The sequence below is a fragment of the Egretta garzetta genome, unplaced genomic scaffold (assembly GCF_000687185.1).
Source record: "Egretta garzetta isolate BGI_Z169 unplaced genomic scaffold, ASM68718v1 scaffold997, whole genome shotgun sequence".
In the NCBI taxonomy this organism is placed as follows: domain Eukaryota; kingdom Metazoa; phylum Chordata; class Aves; order Pelecaniformes; family Ardeidae; genus Egretta; species Egretta garzetta.
The window spans coordinates 5,592-23,615 of NW_009260336.1; the positions used below are offsets into that span (position 1 = coordinate 5,592).

The window sequence follows — 18,024 nt, forward strand, 5'->3', positions numbered from 1 at the left end:
CCCTCATTGCCCTCTACAACTGACTGAGAGGAGGCTGTAGTGAGGTGGGGGTCGGCCTCTTCTCCCTGATAACGAGCGATGGGACGAGGGGGAACGGTCTGAAGCTGCGCCAGGGCAGGCTCTGGAATGGGCTACCCAGGGAGGTGGTGGAGTCCCCATCCCTGGAGGTATTTAAAAGAAGGGCAGATGAGGTGCTTAGGGCCAGGGTTTGGTGGTGGGATGGCAGGGTGAGGTTAAAGGTTGGACTCAATGATCTTAAAGGGCTTTTCCAACCAAAGCGATTCTATGATTCTAAGATCCTTCCATTAAGCAGCCTTTGGGACGGCCAGCATATCCCCTGCAACGCTTCAAGCCAGCAAACTCAGCCAGACCACAGCTGAGCTGGAAGAGACCTCAGCCTTGCTCAGCAAGAACCACACAGGCCTGCCCTGTCACAAGAAATTCCTGTGCTAAAGATGCTGTTTGCTACCAAAACACTGTCACTTAGTCCCCCGGTGAAGTCAGGGAGCGGCCAGCTACAGGAGGGGCAGACTGGTGAAGAAAAGCATTAAAACCCCAGTCCCTCAGGAAGAAGCAATGCCAGCCAAACTTGGGTTTTCACTTTGCACACGTGCCCCAACCAACCCAGCCCTAGAACTGCAACCAGACCTTTCAAGAGGTTAATAACAAATGTTTATTTTCCTTTGTTAAAGAGCAGGGTGCAACCATCCCGCTGTTAACGGAGTAACTTCATATTAACTTACAAATTGTTCTCTCTGCTTTGTTTTAAATGCAAGACAACCTTATACAATGCATTTCTCCAATTCCTTTCATCTCAAAGTGCTTTACAAAGTGACACTGGGGGAAAAAAAAATAAAAAAATCCCACAAATCAAAACATCTCCTACATAGAGAGATCATCTCATCCCCAGTGCTGCAGTGCAGCCACAACTGGTGTGCAACCTAGCAGCTCATGGCACAGGATGACATGTAGAGATCAAAAGGTCAGGGGGAACAGACAGGAGAAACTGCCAGGGATAGAATTTATCTGAGCTGAAATCTGCATCTGGGAAAAGACATTTCTACATCGTCCTCTAGAAAAGCTGACGTCAAATTGCCACAAGTCTGCTGACACCACCTAAAGAGATGCAGGTTTAGCATTAGCTCAAGACCCAGCCAGACTCTTGCCCAGAGATTTATTTTCCAGGCTTTTACTCCACATTTGAAACATATTCCTTTGGTGACGAGCAGCAGATGTCCGCACTCCTCTAGCTAGGGTGAGCAGCATGAGCTGGGGCACTCAGCTGTGGGAAGCAAAAGCAAGAACTGGGGTGTTACAACTTGGACTTGGAGGTCAGCCCGTCCTGAGCTGAAGGAGGGGGATTCAAAGCAAGGATGTATTGTCAAGAATGTGTTCTCCCAGCTCTGGGGATGACAACCCAAGTTTCACAGGGCTACTAAGCCTTAGCAAACAATACCAGATGCCAGTATAGCTATAAGGAAAGGAGTCACCTGAGGAGCAAGTCGGCAGCATAGTGCGAGCATGCTCGGTGACAGGAAAGCTTCTGCCCATGGGGGTCTTCTACAGGAAGGTTTTCTCAGACCTGCTGTGAAGCTGTCCTTGGATTAGGTTCCGAACCAAACCCGTCTGTTCCTCCCTCCCCTGGACAAAAACATAGCAGCTCAGTTAGTTTTCTTCCACTGAAGATAGAGAGTTCCTCCTGTAGCATCTCTCAGGAGAGGATGAAACTTAACAGAGCTGAGGATGGTGATCCAGTTCTGGGCACCAACCTGCTAAAATAGGAGTTACGATGATGGCAGAGGGACAGGGTGACATGCCAGTCAAGAGTGCAGAAATGCCACGTGAGATGAAACCCCCAGGGTGGGTGGTGGCTGAGCCAATTCCAGAGTCACTGAAAAAGAAGGCTAAATTGGCTACAAAACACTGTCATGGCTTTAACACAGTTCTGTGCAGACAAACCCGGGCCTGAGCTCAAGCTATAGAGTGCCTCTGCGCCACAAGAGCTTTAGTGACATCCTTCCCAGCACATTCAAAGGCATACAGGAACTGCGGCCACATCCCTCATGCACACAAAGATGTCTCAGATCTCCTCACCGGGGATGGCAGCCCAGAAGCAGCCAGGTTTCCCAGTGGACGTGCATCTCTAGGTGTGATGCAATACTGGGGAGGAAATCTTGGGGCCTCAAGACTGTACTCAGCCTGGGCGTGCTCCTTCTGGAGACATAAAAACCCAGCCTGGGACCATGGTTTCTACCTAAACAGTAGGGCCAGTACTGCCCAAAGCTACCCTGAGAGCAGGAACAGCTCAAAGGCATCTGTCCAGGGCTGAGGTTTGTACCTAAGAGCACCGTGGGGGACTTTTGCACCAAGGACTGTCACAGGGCACCGCTTGTCAAGCTCTGCATCTGCCTGTGACAAGTGCAGCAGATTCTCTAGACCAGGAGAAAACATCCTGCAGACTGCAGCCAAGCTGCAGCCAGCTGTGAGTTATGCAGTTTCCCTGCTCGCTTTCTTCTGCCGAAGGCCCCAGGTGCACAGCTCTGGCCTCCGCTCCGGCTGTTCCCCCGGCCTGGATTTCCCAGTGCCAAATCGCAAGCACAAATCCCTCTTTGTGATGCAGCTGGCAGAAGGCTTCTCTTGCAGGCTCCTTTAAAAGGAGCAAGGAAGGACTTGGAAACAGGCTGTTCATGGCTCTCCAGACGATTATTACGTGCTGCTGGCATTTACAGGGCCGTTAGGGAAGTAAGCGGTCAGCAGGACCTAGGTGTATGGCACCCTCCACCCCAAAGAATGAGTGGAACAGATGGACAGACAGCCAGCATCTGTCCTGAAAGGCTTGCTTACAAAGAAGGTCCAGGTCTCCTGCCTTGCACAGGGCTGGCCTCAGAATATGCCAAAGCAGACTGCATATAAAAACAAAAGTTTAAAAAAAAAAAAAAAAAAAACCAAACATGGATATACACTGCATATAGGAGACTCCAAAGAGGACAGTCTGTAGACGGCCACCCCAGAGCAGCCAGGGCCAGCCCAGCTCTGAGGCAGTAGCTTGGCAGCTGCGTTCCAGTCACAGTTGGAGAAGTGGGACAGCTGAAGGTGGAACTTGTGCTTCTTGCTCCTTGATCAGCTTCAGGCAGAGGGACGGTGGGGAGGGCGTAAGGCTCGCTGCAGGAGAGGCACTGCTTTCATCTGTTTGGCAGACTGTGTTTGACAAACCGTTCATACAGCAGCAGTTTCCTTCCATGCTCTGCTTAAATCTCACTGGGATAAAACCCAAGTTTGGCCAGAGACATCTCCCTCCGGAGCCGCATGACCTCCCAGTACATCAGCTCCACTGCAAAACAAAATGGGTGTGGGGAAGAGAAGGGAGAAAAACATAAAAAAAAAATATAAATAAATCAGTAAACAAGGCACAGTTGGACACCACCTCATGTTATGCCGTGCTCTCGGTGCAGCCCAGCCAGGCTCACCCCCAAAGGGAGGGAAGCAGATGTGCCAGACAGTCCAGCAGGACAGGCCCCTCAGGTCACCCCCTACCAGCTCCACCCTACGGCAAAGCTCCCAACAAGCTGATGAGCAAGGAACAGGCACATCTATGCCTCCCGCTCATGCCTTTCTTTTGCCATTTAACTGTTTCTCAAAGACACGGGGAGTTCAGGATACCCCAAGCTGGCCCCACCCCTGTCACACTGAATAGGACCTCTTAATTCCTCCCAATGGCCCACAGAAGCCACCCCCACCGCAGGCAGCTTCTACCCCCTCTTACCATCCTGCCTCACCAAGCCCTGCTGGATATAGCGAATGTATGTGAAAAAGTTGCACACCGCTGTGATCTGAGGGAGAGAGAAGAAAACCGAAAAAAAAAATAAAAATGAGCTACTAAGTAGTACCACATACAACCAGATGGAAAGAGATAGGAAGAAAGCTGGTTGAGAAAAAAATAAAATAAAATTCTGGGCATCTGTAATCCCATCCCAAGATATTACACCACCCATGAGACACACCGTGGAAGAAGTCCAATCAACTGTAGATTTGAGACACAAATAATCACTACTTAATGCGGTGGCGAAGCCCATGATCTGCCCTCAAAGAGCACTGTTCTCTGACTGAATGAAAATCTTTGGAGTTAGAGGTTTGTGCAGAAAGCATGTGTGCAGGGAGGTAAGGGTGTTCATGGCACATTAGGGTACTTCGGTGCAAGTGACAAAAATTAGTCAAGTCCATGCACAAAACCAACTTTTTGTCTCAGAAATAGTCACATGTTGCAGGACCAGCTCTTCTGATACGCAACTCAGGAAAGAATAAACTTCTAAAATGCTCCACTGAATCACAGCCCCAACAGGAACATTAATAAATCATTCACCTTCTCCCCTTCAAAGAAAGGACAGCTTGTTCTCATGACCATTTGAGTCACTGATCTGTACTGGAACAGTACAAGAGCCAGCATTTAAAGAGCAGAAAATTACTGTGTTTTACAAAGGAGAATTAATAAATAATAATAAAGCAAAACAATCAAAGCCCTGTACTGAATCAAACCAGGGAAAGCAAACACATTGAAGACAGGTTGCCTGAAGGAACATAAGGCAGAGCACCGGAGCATGAGGCAGGGCTAGAGACCTCCACCTTAGTCATCAACCAAGAGCCACCTCGTCTTCAGGAACAAACTCAAGCCCCGCAGGTCTCTCTCAGTTTGAGGGCTGATCCAAGAGCTCCTCCATCTCGGAGCTTGGAACAATTGGTGGAAGACTTACCCTGGCCCTGCAGGATGGTGAAATGTAGAAGTAATTTCCAGAATCCCCCAGCATGATGCGGTGCTTGCAGGTCCTGGGGAGGCCACTCAGAGCACATTTCCTGCAGACAAAGAAAAAAAATAGTTCAGCCTTCAGCAATCTGGTGGCACAGCAGAGCACGGCAACTCCACAACCTCAGGACTATCCCCAAGAGATGGAAGTGGGAGCTCAGAAGCCAGATGCTCTGTCAGTTCAGCACGAAGAAGCAAAAAACTTGGCTGATACGAGCCTTTTTCTCCTTGAAAGATTCCATAAATGGCAAGTTTAGGAGACCTTAGGCTAAATATCTGGAGCCATGCCCAAGCAAACCAAGGCTGTGCCCTTTCCCTGGCAGACAGCCCAAGACAAAACCACAGAAAAATATTAAAGAGGTGAGGCTGGAGCAGAACATAACAAATGTCATCTGGTCTCCGCGTGTCTCCCCCATGTTCCAGGCAAGCTTTTTGCTGAAGGAGCTCTACTCAGGTGTATCAGCTTTCCTGAAGGAATGCAAACATGCTGGCTGGGGACCAAACCTGGTCTCAAAACAGGTAAATCCAGCATTTGAGCAGAATTTACTCATGCTGAGAACTCAAAACAAGTCACACCGCAGCCTTTATGCTAGGCTCCTATTAATTAATCTGTGACTGATTCGAAGCTACTGAACTTGATGCCACATGGAGTGACTTTGTACTGACTTCAGGCAGCTTTGGATAAGGCTTGCACTTCCTAAGAACAAGCCAAGCCCTTCTTGTGCAGACAGGGAAGACGCTTGGCTTCACAATTGCAGGGAGATTTCAGACAGAGTGAAGAAAATGGTCTTTTCAAGACAGCTCAGCTCACAGGGATACCACCAAAAGACGTAATCATCAAGGGTGCAGCACACCTCTGTTTTCTTGCCATTTCCTTCCATTATTTGCAAGACAAATGGTTCCCAGCACCAGCCAGTTGCCCTTCCATCACCACCACTTAAAGCGGCAAAGCAGAATTTTCTGCTGCACAGTCACCACCACATTCCCTGGAGACTCAGTGCCTGCATGGTGGGAAGAGGGATGTCACTCCCAAGCTGCAAAAAATTGCGCTGTGGGCCATGGAAGATGACAACACATGGAAGCAGAGGTTTCAGAGAGCTTCTGAGCACGTCTCTCTGCTTGCTTTCCACTACTATCAAGGCAAATATTAGCTAAGAGTAGAAGCGTGGGCTGTAAGCGTTCAGATACAATGAGAAGTAATCGTTGCCCAAATATTAACACAACTTACAGGGATCAAATCCTCAGAAGGTGCAGGATGCCCGATACCTTTGTAAAAGAGATACCTTTAAGAGGTCCTAAATTAGAGCACTCCAGTGCACTGGAAAAAAAAAAAAAAACCAGAATCTCCTGCTGGTCACTCATGGCTTGGTTGATACCACTTGGCATGGCATAACCCCAGCTATCACAACTGTATCTAGAAGTAATCTAAACCACAGCATTTGGACAACCTGCCCTTCAGCACTCTACACACCCAGGGTGCTTTGCTGGACATGCCATCATGAAAGCCACTTGTGCTCAGCACTTCCTGGCCAGCATGTTGCTCTGACGCTTACAGACAACGTCACATAGTGGCCAACTCAGTCCTCGCCTGTCCGGATTCCTCTAACTGTTGCCCTGAGGTCTGTACGGTAGGGTATAGACAAGTAGGTCTGGTAGGTCCCAGCTTGGGCTTTCTGGTCCACAGCATGTTCAAAGTTGCCATAAAAATCAGTGTTTTGCATCTGGGAAACAAAGGGGAACAAATTCCTTTTGGGTCCTTTATTGCCAGCAGCAAGATTCTTTACCACCCTGCCTGGGTGGGAATTAAACAGAGTTAGAATATTAGCTTAGTTCAGCTCTAGCCTCAAAGCTGTTAAATTGCACTAAGTTAGTACCTTGTTAATGGATTAGAGATCTTTGATCGCTGACTAAAAAATAAACACTTGACTTACGTTACAATTTGTGACCGGAACCCACTGTGAAGACACAAAAAAAAAAAAAAAAAAAAATTCAAAAGGAAACCAATAAGGATAAACACAGGATGGGTTGTTCTTGGAAGAGACCTGACACATACTCATGGAACAACTTGCCTAGAAGCGGCAGAAAACACAGAAGAGAGTGGTAGGAAACCTGCACGCGAGCAGCATTTGCTGTTACAGGAACACCTTTGCTTAGAAAATGCTCTGCTTGAGGGTAAGGGAGGGAAAAACAAAGAGAGCCCTGACTGAACTTCAATAGCAAAATAAAATCCCCTATCTTCATCTGGAATATCATGTCACTCCTGCCAGTGCTCCTCTTCTTCGAGGCAATCTCCAGTTGTCTGTCACATCAGATATGGTCATGCAAGCTCTGGAGCAGCCATAGCCCCAATTCTGATGGTAAGATGACAGTATCAGGCAGGGAAGATGATATGCAGCAAGAGGAGATCTCTTCTGACCTAGACTCAAACCCACCTGGTGCACCAGCAAGGTCAGGAGTGCAAGGTGAGCTCAACCCCCACAAGATGCAAGAACGTGAGATAACGCAGCTCTGACTTAATCCTTTCACCCTAGGCTATGCACAAACACACCTTCAGAGAACATTAAACAAGTTGCTACCTTAAGGAGGAAAAAAAAAAAAACCACAAAACAAAACCTCTCCTGAGCCAAGGACACATCACTAGGTCAGCCCCCAAATCAGTCAACTACAGTACATCAGCTTAGCTGAGCTAATTCCCCCTCTCACGGAAAGAGTTGAGCTGAACTACCACTGTTCACAGGCTAGGAGAACGTTCAGCTGAGCCCTTTGAACTGTTCAACCCAACTGACTGAGGAAGGCTCGGCCAAACTCCACTAGATGGTACCAAAAGACCAGTAGCAAAGAGAGGACAAGCGAGCACAAGCACAGTTCCTTACTTTGGCCCACTGCACTCTTCTGCCGACACCTTCATCACAGGCAGTGTCTGGGAAGCGACCGGCTCAATGGTGAGCGTATTCTGCTCCACAGCCACTCGCACCAGCTCCGACAGCTGCAGCAAAGAGGAATTAGTTCAGATATGAACGTGCAAAGGTCACCTCCATAAAGGTGCAACTTTCGTGCTGCCAGACTGCGCAGGTTTTGTCCTCCTTTTCCAGCACTCACCTCCTGCTTAGTGAAGTCCAGACAAGGTCCTACATCTTCTCGATAAATTCTGTCCAGGAAGGAGCAGGATTTATCCAAAGTTGGAGATTCCTTCCAGGCCTGGAACTCAGCAAATAAAATGGAGTCGACCTGCAGCAAGTGCCCAAGAGCAGTGGGAAGACAGAAGGTGAGCAGAGGGAGAGAAACCATATCAGAAGGTATCTGTTCCTATGCAGGTAACCTAATTACGAACATCTGCTTTGGCATCTAGAAAGGTTCAGACAGCACAGAAGTGACTGAGGGAAGCTGGCTCGCTCCAAGGATCTTTCCCCTCCCACCCATTAGCAGTTCTATGCCAGAATGACGCAGCCATACTGGGCTTATTCTACCAGAAACATGCAGGCACCTCTATCCCATCTTCCTCCAGGACAGGGCAGCACCTCTGCTGCAGGAAAGCCATGACACAACCACCGAACAGACCAAGTGCCCACTCAGCCCATGGCAGGAATGATGAGAGCAGCTGAATGGCAAAGCACGGTGGCAATGGCACCCAGGACACAGGAGGCAGAACCCTTCCGCAAGGAAAGGATTGCTACAGAAAAGGATGAATTGGGAAAAGCTTACTAATAAACAGCCACCAGCAGGACTACATTCAGCGAGCCCAATTACGAGCTCACAGGGTATGCCAGCCCTTTAAAGGCCACTCCAAGCCCAGAACTCTGCTGTCTGGGGAGTCACAGAAGTGATAGGAACGCTGGGCAGCCACACGGGCTTGCAGAGGCAAGCTGGCTGTAGGAAAGGTCTCTCAAAGGGAGCTCAAAGAGGAGGAGCAGCTTTCCCCATTCTAATGTCTGCTCACTGCCTTTTACAGGTGGCCCACAACCATTATCACTGCTCAGCAGAAAGGGACCCAGGACAGAGCTTGCTCCCACCCCCTGAGGCAGCAGGAAGGTTGCTCCCTCCATCTCTGTCTGGCTGAAAAAACTTCAGTCCTGAAGACGCTCTGGGACCTGACACTTAAACCCCAGATGGATCATTAGCAGAACCACCAACCTGACTGTCAGGGCATCTCCTTAAAAGGCCAGCAAATCCTGTTAAAGCTGCTGACAGGAAAAAAAAAACAAACCAAAAACTAAAGAAACCCTGCTGAGCAACACAAAGAACATGAGTGAACAAAGCTGGAAAGGGTCTGGGTTCTAGCACACTCGCTCTGTGCTAGAGAGACTGTTCACCTGGTACCAGGAGACAGCTTCAGAGCCACAAGATGGAAAAACAAATTGAGAAAAAAAACAGGAAAACAAGGCAAAAAAAAAAAAAAAAAATAAAGGAGGTTAGCATAAAAGGAAGCGGGAACTGGAAGGCTGGAAACGTGAGGCAGATGGGTCCCAGCCCTCCCCAACGCTGTCCAGAAAGGTTACCTGCCGCAAGGATGAGGAAGCATCTGCCCCCAAAGCCTGCCAGCCTGGTTCATAGGTGATGTGGATAGCCTTCCCAGGGATGATACAAAGGAGCAGAGAGAGGAGAGCGGGTAACCCAGACTTTGAGGGCAGAGGAAAAGACAGAGAGTGAAGAAAAAGGTTTAGAGAGACAAGCAAGAAAGGAAACATGAGACAAAACAGAAGATACAAAGAAAGGCTCGAGTCCTCCCTTCCGGGCATGTTTTTTCCATAGAGCACCAAGCACCAACTCCCTGAATGCCAGGTTCCCTTTTACCACCTCTTGCATAGGCCACCAAGGAATCTGAGAGACAGAAATCATCAAATTAACAAAAAACTACCCCACCCATGATATATAAAATTATCAGTCACTTTGGAAGCAGTAGCCCTGGGATTTTAAGCCCCAGGATACCTGCACCATGTGGAAGTTGCCCACATAAGGAAGTCACAGGTCCAAATCTTTAACAAGCAAGTCACTTCCAAGAGCTAGCTTTTCTCTAAAGATCGTCAACACGAGCTTTGCGGAGACTGAGCCAAGAACAGCAAAATGAGCTACCCAGTAAGCAAAATATCTCTGCTTACTGTAGGCAGAGGGCAACTTCTACAGGGTCATCAGTGGTTCACTGAGCTGGGCTCTCCATTTGGAGCTCCTCTGTTCCGACTGGAGGAATGGTTAGCATTGGGAGAGGTCACAGGACCTTCAAAAAATTAAAACCTTTTTCTTCCTGGCCCTCGAAGCAGCTTCTAGCTGACTGCATTGGACTCCAACTTGCAGCGTATCTAAACTGTTCCCTGCTTGACCAAGAGGAACCAGTGCATCAGGCCTTCACAGTTACTGAACTGATTTTTTCCTTTGGCTTTCTTTCTGACATAGCCTTTGCTCCTCCCTGCCTGTGAACAGCAGTAAAGATCCTCATAGCCTCGTGGCTGTTGCTGTCTCAGGACAATGGCTACAGCCAATGTCGCCTGAAGCATTTCATCTGAACTCTAGCAACAAGAGCACTGCGCAGAAGCTGACAAGGCACATTCATTGAATCCACTGCCAAAAGCAGGCGTTACCAGCGTTGCCAGCACAGTCCTGTTCGATGAGGGTATTAATTTCACAAGTGGCCCTTCTGCATACATTCTCACATAAGCCAAGTGACCAGGTCCCTCAACAATTCTTCACGACAGAGGCCGCAGCTCCCAAGAAATCACTAGGGAGACATATTCCCCCACCACATTCTCACTCATTTTCATTCTTCCTGACCAAGTGCCATAGGCTGCCTCCTTTTTCCTCCCCAGGACAGCTGTGTACACATCTGGCTAGTGGAAAGCCCCCAGCTGGAAAGATCCTGCTAGCAGGAAGAAGCATTACTTACACCCACGGTCACAGCAGGCAGGGAACCATCAAAGGATCACCAAAGGGAATTAAACAGGGTTTGTTTGAAAGATATTCACAAATGCTTTGTATGCTTCTCTGCCCAGTTCCTTCCAGTGATGAAGGCATTAAATATAACTCATTAAATAAATGCTCTGCAAAGAAGTGGAAGAATAGATGATGCCCAAGAATACAGAACAAGTGACAGAGACTACAAGTTGATGGAGGCATCCTGGTGCCCAAGCCGAACTAGGTAGAGAGCAAATCACACCAGAACAGGTAGTGGACTCGGCTGCCAAGACGCAGCAAACAACTGGCTTCTGCTCAGCAGCTCCCAATATATCCACTCTCAGCACTGGTAACTCCTGGGTCTGTCCATGCCCTCCAGGGATCCCCTCAACGGTTTCCTCTAGCAGTTGTCCTGACACAGCCTTCAACCACGCTTCCCAGAAGAGGAAATCACCACAGATGGAAACCCTCCAGAGCCTACCTCAGCACAAATTTAGGGAACAAGCCACGTTCCTGCACAAACAGCTTCTCCCCAACACTGAAACCACAGAGCTCTCCAGGAAGCCCAAGCCAGAAGCCGCACAGCTCCCTGAGCGCAGTGAGCAGCCCTCACCCACCTCTTTGCACTCATGACTGACTGGCTCTGGAGCCACGTTCTGGCTGGCAGCTGAGACCATCGCGCTGCTGGTGCTTTTGTTTCGCCCATGGCCCTTCCTGAAGACAGCTTTAGAAGGGCTCTGGAGCTGAGGGTGCAGCTCCCGATTTGGAGAGGAAGGCGTGGATGTGATCACCAGTGTCTTCAGAGCTGTTACCTCTGCCTGCAGCATGTCGATCTGAAGAGACAAGGCAAGAGTCAACAGCACCTTCAGCACCTTCTGAGCTCGAGCTTGCTGCACCCCACCAAACACTAAAGCCACAGGGAAGCAGCTACAAGCTGAATCATGAAGCCTTCTCCCCACTCTCCCAAATGCCCACCATCACCCAGAATTTTAAACAGGGCTAAACAGCAGGGAATTCGGGAACCCATCCCTCTGCTCCTCAGCCTGAGCACATTTTGCCCCAGGCTCTTTTTAGACCCAGTAACCCAGAAGACACTTCTCTCTCCTCAAGAAGGAACCAGTTGAGCAGTCCTGTGATGCAGCCTTGTCAGGCAATTCCAACTCCCCAGCTCCCTGCTCTATCCATCCCCACAGCTGTGGCAATTAAACGGCATATTACTTCTCTGTGGTTCCCCTGGCATCCATTTCTCAAAGGGGAGCTGGATCAGCAGCAGACTGCAAGGATGCCTTTTCCCCTTCACCGAGTGTCTGCTGGAGAGGGAACAGAGCAGTGCAGCATCTCAGAGAGACCAAGCTGCCAGCAATTTGCTCTGCTCCAGCCAGCAAACAGCACCATGGCCAGGCAGGGCAGGGATGGCACCAACCTAGCACAAAGATCAAGTCACAGAATGTGCATTTCTCACCTTCCCCCGTGCCTCCCTCAGCTGTTTCTCTGACGCCGCCTGTTTAGTGTTTGCTTCTCTCACCATCTTGTGCGCTTCCTGGACCAGAGAGAATTTTAGTCTGCCTCTTGCAGCCCCAAGTCACAAAGTCACCAGGGCAGGCCAAAGGTCTGCTGTACTGCGTGCTCTGGGCATGCAAGCAGGGGGACAGACATCTCTGCCACATCCAAGGGTTTTTACTCCGTCAGCTGTGAAGAGCCTTCCCCCAGAATTTCCCAGAGAAGGCTCTTGCTGCCAGAGCCCAGAGTGCATCCCCCTTCTAGGAGCGCAGTTGGTTAAATTAGAGTTTAGCTGGCCAAGTCCAAGGTCATCTCTTTCACTGATACGGGCTGCTGCGAAAGCTAGAAGCACGGGCCTTGCCCCTCCTTGCCCTTGGGAATTGCTTTAAAGCTGAGGCTTTAACATTAGCACCCACCTGTGCTACATCACAGCTGTGCCTGCGCCCACCCAGTCCGACACCCCTGCAACTCTGACCTTGACTCAGACTCTCTAGCTTGGCCTCCTGACTTGGCCTCAAGCCCACGTTGTCACTGCAGACTTGCTGGTTGATCACTGGACTGTTTTCTGCCCCCGACTGCTGTCTGTGGCACAGATCCTGATCCAGGCTTGCTGCTCCACATCTTGGCTCCTCGCTGGTGAGATCACTGCTCTTGCCTGACTTGTTTATTGCACTTTGCTCCCACTTCCCTTGCGGAGCGGCCAGCCCTCACTGCTCTAGGCATGGCTGCAACACAGCAGGAGCTGTAGCTCAGGTGGGGGCCAAATGGTAAAGGCTTTTAAGCTAGCTTAAAAGAGAGGAGCAGCATGAGTCCCAGCTAGGGCCTCCCCACAGCACTGTCTGGAAGCAGTCTGTCCAAAGCCACCAAAGGAAGGGGACAGCACTCAGCTGCATTACCTCTAAGTTTGCCCTGAGCCCAGGCAGCCAAATCTCCAGGAGGGGGATGCTCTCTTGGCCCTCACACTCAGCATCAGCCTATGCTTCAGAGGTACAGATGGCCTCTGGCTTTCCTCACTGCCCAATCAGATCCAGACATTAAAGCTGCTGGTAAATGGGATTTTGCCAGGATAGAGCTTGGCAAGAATCACATTACAGAAAAAACAACCAACAGGCCTTGTGAGCGCTCCCTGGAACAGAGTATATGAGGACATCCAGCTTCTTCCCGCCCCAAGCAAGGGCTGACACAAGCCAGGGAATCATCTCTATTACACAGCAGCTGCTGCCCAGACTACAGAGCAGGCACAGAAGAGGGACAGGGAGCTGTGCTTAGCTCCAGCTACAGGCATCCCCACAACTCCTGCGCTCTTTATGCCACCCCACAGCTGCTAGAAGGGGAAGGAAGTGCATGCAAACGCCCCCCCAGGAGCAGGTACAAGCCCCTGCTCTGAGGCTCTGCCTGCAGCCCTGCCCAGCTCTGCTTCTCCAAGTGGGAAAGAACAGCAGGGGAAAGGAGGAAACTGTGGGAGGTGATGGCTGGAAGTTCAGGGAAAGCCTGTCTTAAAGGAGTTGAATGTAAGCTTTGCTTAAGAAATTATGGGAAAAGGAAGAGGCTGGTACCTCAAACAGGCTAGCTGTTAATTCTTCTAGTTCCTGCTCCAGTTGTTCTCTGACTTTTGACAATCGCTCACATTCTTTGTCCTTCAGCTTCAGCTCCTGTGGGGGAATGGAGAGGGACGCGTGAGCCCATAGCAGGCCCCAGTAGTACTGATGCCTGCTGGCCCCCACCTGTCAATCACAACCCTTCCTCCCCACCATGGCATGGACCCCCAGCCCAAGACACCCATCGCTAAACTCTGTACCGCGCTCCCTGTCACCAAAGGCATCCCTCCATAGGCTGCAGCAGGCTTTTCAGGCTGAAATCGCTCACTTGCCATTAGCAGGGAGGCTCCATGGTAAGCACTGCCTGCCTGAAGCTGCTTTCTGCAGCAGGTTTGCAGGACTAATTTGGATACTGGCATGGAGGTTTTGGGTCAACCTAGCAACTGATGTGCCAAAGCGCTTTATGGCCACCTCAGCTCAATCTCTTCCCTCTTCTGCCTGCTCCAGGCTGCGACACAGCCACATTCAGACCCTGCTCCCCCCAGCACCACCTCTAGGAAAACGCCCACTGCTCAAATCTGTGCCGCCATCCTCAAGTGTTCTCACAGACTCTGGGCCTTACCTTTTGTGCTTTGTGCAGCTCTTCCTTCAGGAATTCAGACCCCTTTTCACGGATCTCCACTGAAGAGCTGCGTAGACGTGACACGTTGAGCTGCTCAGTGGACTGGGTCTCATCCACACCTCCAGCATCCTGGCATCCAGTCTCTGGCTCCTCCTTGCTGCCTTTGGATGGCATTAGTGGCTTCCAGTGTCCCACAGCTGGTTGCTTCTGGCTGTCTTCCTCAAAATTGGCCTGGCTGTAAGGTACCAGCACAATGAAACTTTATACGGGGGCAATTCACAGCCTTCCTCTTAACACTGACAACACATCCACCTCCAACCTCCCACAGGCACACTGGAAGGAGGCTGGGAGGGTGATGGTCTATGAAGGATTGGCTTAGAGGACCTGCTTTGTGCCCAGCAGCAGCAGTTCCTTTACCCCGCATGCAGGCATTGCCTCCCTGTCGAAGTGCTTCACCCCTGTGACATGGATTGTTTCCAGGTCAGCAACAGAAGAGGAGACGAGGGTCTAAAATAAAGGTTTTAGGGGAAATCACCATTCCTACCCTGGGATCTTTAAGAATCACACCAAGCCTAGTTTGAGATGCCCTTTTAAGAAGGGCCGGTTACTCAACTGTGAGTACTCCCCCAGTTAGCTAGTTCTGGACACACAAAACTTAGTAGGCAAAGCAAAGCTATTCGTAACTCCTGGTTTTGCCTTCTCCACCAGCATGTCCCAGATACTACTAACTTGGGATAAAGCAGGAGAACTAAAGACAGCTGCTCCAGGCATCCCCTTCTCGCCTGCTCTCAGAGAAACAGACTGCAGCTGGCTTGTTCAGGACTCCGGTAAACCTAAGTTTGGAGACACTGCTTCCCCAACTGAAGGGGAGTAGCAAGAAAAAGACAGCACAGCGCTCTCATTCCCTAGCAATACACAGGCCCTAATCCCCTCCACTGCAAACCCAGCCTTCCTCTCCCCCCCCCACCCCTATTTCAGAGGAGAAAATGCATTTTTAACCTACTGGTTTCCCACCAAAACCCAAGGACAGAGCTGTCTAAAACACTGTATTCCCACTGAGCCCAGACGAAGCCCTATTTCTTAGTTTTGATGGCTGCCAAGTGAAGATGTAATAGAGGAAACCAGAAGAGTCACCCAGGACACCATTCCCCAGTGGCTCAGTAGAACTTTCTCAACTGTGAAAGACTGACAGAGACACTGGAAGAGGCTGAGGGATTTAGTAGGCTTTGCAGCCGCTGGCATCTTGTGAGAGGAAAACGTAGGCTTGAGTGCCTGCAGGACAGGGCACTGCCATCATTAGCGCTGCCGAGAGCACGGGCATCACCCCTGCTTCAGGCACTGAGCTGTCCTCACGTGGTCGCTTGCCATTTGAAGTCAGCGGGAGCACGATCAGGCCTTGCCCACGTGGGAGCCTTCTATCATGTCCAGCCGCTCAGCAGGACGCACAGACCGCACTCCGGATTAACCAGTTATCTCTGGGTCGCCAGCCTTCGCTGAGCTGCGGTGCTATCCTCTTCCACGCACAGCACCGATCCTTCCTCCTGCACACTCCTTCTGGTTCTGCACACTCCTTCTGGCTACTGCTTCTTCCCCACTACCTTCTCCTGCAGAGAAGCTATCGCCATCTTTTGGTTAGGTTCACTTTCTGTTCTTCCCTTTTCCCAATCTCTGTATTTTCCTCCCCGAATTTGCCCTACCTCCTGTATTCCTCCCAGGCCACAAACCCTCAGTCCGACTCCAGCCCTGTACGGCACGACAGAGCGCAGGCTGGGCTGATCTTCTCAGCCACGGGCAGCTCAGAAGAGCCTTGTTCTCCCTCACCTCACCCAAACGCAAAAGGCAGTCAAACCATGAGGCTCAACCACCGACAGGCCTTTTTCTCCTAGGCTATGCCACCTGGCAACAGCGTGGTGCTACCACCTTTTCTACTCAAATTGCACCCTTTCTGTCCCCCTCAAGCTGTCCATGAGCACGAGTTGTCCACAGTCATCTTCCAAAGAGGGAAAGCAGCAGCAGCTAGCGGCTGATTCAGCTCAGGTACCACAGAACAGCACCCATGGAAAACTCTCTGAATCCTTGGAAGATGAAGAGCACAGGATCATCCTTGCTGCCACGCCACGCCAACTGGACAGCATTTTGACTACAGAACTCGGGGAGAGGGACGTGCAGTAGGGATCATAGACTCTGTTGACCTCTCTGTTGAGCAAGAACAAGTGAAGGCACCAGAAGGATGGTCACACAGCAGTGCTAAGAAGGTAGGAAAGGACAGAAACTAACTTGTGTCTCATTGACTTCACCTGCTTTTACCGAACATTCACTGGGAAGATCTAGGGAAGGAGGCTCATCCTGGTGATACCACTACATTTGGGAGCGTGGAAAAATAACATAAAAGGGTGCCTTAGGGAAAGGGCAAGAAAATAAAATTCAGTTTGGCCAGAGGAAAAAGGACAGATGGTGCCTCCAAGCAAAGATAACTCATCTTGAGCTATTCAGCATGCTGGGACTGCTTGATAAAAAGCACAAACACAGAGGGACACGCCTGGCTGAGCGAGCCACGACCAACGGGAACTCCCAGATTGGGCAGGTATCTACAGTTTGAGGTGCGAGAGAGCGCACAAGTGCAAACTACGTGGTGTCCAGAGCGTGCGGTGCCTGCTCCATGCAGTTAGGCTGCTCTGCTGGCACATTTGGTTAATCAGAAGAAAGGCAGAACTGCACAGAAAAAAATAAAATGGTTTAGAAAGGTCAAGATTAGCTAACACAGATACTTACCTAAACAGTGATATTGCTAATGGGATGAGGAGGTCTCCAAAGGCTCCAAACACAAAGGAAAGGGAGGGATCGAGCAAGAGAATGACCCAAAGGAAGGAATTCAATCCATCAGAGGAAGGTGGTGACCTAATGAGACCGATTCATCCCAGAGATGAGGGCAGGTTCTCTGCCACGGAGCAGGGGAAGCACGCGAAACAGAGGCCTGTTCAAAACCCCATTCCTCAGGTGGCACAGTGGAAGCCCTCTCTGCTGCGGACTTTTGAGATTAGACAGGGTAAATTGCAGAGAACACAGCTCTCTGGCTTCTCCTGCATTAGAGAGGAAACACACCAGAAGGGCCCCAGCCAGTCTGGGCACCTCCAGCTTCTGTGATCAGAAGGAAAATAAACCCAAAAACAGAGTATAGAGGAAAAGCTAGATTCAAAACCAAGCAAAAAAAAAAAAAACCAAAAAAGCAGTAGCAGCAAGGAAAAGGGACATTTCAACAGTCCACTAAACTACTGAGGCAGCCAATCTAACTCATACCTAACAGGAAGAAAAAACAAAAAAAAAGTTGTTTCTTTCTCAAGTTCTCAGATGAAAGGACCACCACGTACGCTCGCACTCTCTTGCTCTCGCCGGTCTGACTGGAGGCTCTCTCTGAAAAATATCCTAAAGGTCCCACAGCGACACAAGGAAAAAAAAAACCAAAAAAAAAAAAACCAACCCCACACCCCGAAACCAACAGCCCACAGCCTTCTAAAGTCGGATTCTGTAGAAAAAGCAAAAAAAAAATGTGCAGGATCCGCACTTTTTCCAGCGGGTCCCGCACGCTTCCTGCCCTGCTGTTCCGCCAGGGTTATTTCCCGTGGGGGCGGCCCGCGGGGTCTCTCCAGGTTAAACCTCAGCCTTGCGAAGGGGCCGGGGATGGG

General features: G+C 50.1%; 1 protein-coding gene across 4 annotated transcripts; it reads right to left on the reverse strand.

The window, feature by feature from the left end:
- Positions 1 to 254: 254 nt before the first annotated feature.
- On the reverse strand, positions 255 to 18,018 carry RAB3IL1 (RAB3A interacting protein like 1). 4 transcript variants are annotated; one of them, XM_035898001.1, is made up of 12 exons: positions 17,114 to 18,018; positions 14,726 to 14,799; positions 14,342 to 14,576; positions 13,738 to 13,833; positions 12,144 to 12,221; positions 11,299 to 11,514; positions 7,898 to 8,026; positions 7,672 to 7,784; positions 6,730 to 6,753; positions 4,749 to 4,848; positions 3,764 to 3,830; positions 255 to 3,331 (listed from the first exon to the last, which is right to left on the reverse strand). In XM_035898001.1, exons 3-12 carry the CDS (start codon positions 14,513 to 14,515, stop codon positions 3,249 to 3,251), a joined length of 1,080 nt encoding a protein of 359 aa, XP_035753894.1. In that variant the 5' UTR covers positions 14,516 to 14,576; positions 14,726 to 14,799; positions 17,114 to 18,018; the 3' UTR covers positions 255 to 3,248. The 4 variants fall into 4 exon arrangements, with proteins under 4 accessions (XP_035753894.1, XP_035753893.1, XP_035753892.1 ...); XM_035898000.1 differs by having other exon boundaries at positions 14,726 to 14,848; XM_035897999.1 differs by lacking the exon at positions 17,114 to 18,018 and having other exon boundaries at positions 14,759 to 17,107.
- Between the last annotated feature and the right edge of the window lie 6 nt (positions 18,019 to 18,024).

Excerpts from the sequence above, each read along its gene's own strand:
- RAB3IL1 (XM_035898001.1), bottom strand. The coding sequence starts at position 14,515 with ATGCCATCCAAAGGCAGCAAGGAGGAGCCAGAGACTGGATGCCAGGAT. Across the intron at positions 7,785-7,897 it reads TGGACTTCACTAAGCAGGAG|CTGTCGGAGCTGGTGCGAGT; the intron begins GTGAGTGCTGGA and ends TCTTTGCTGCAG. Across the intron at positions 6,754-7,671 it reads GAAGAGTGCAGTGGGCCAAA|TGGGTTCCGGTCACAAATTG; the intron begins GTAAGGAACTGT and ends GTGTCTTCACAG.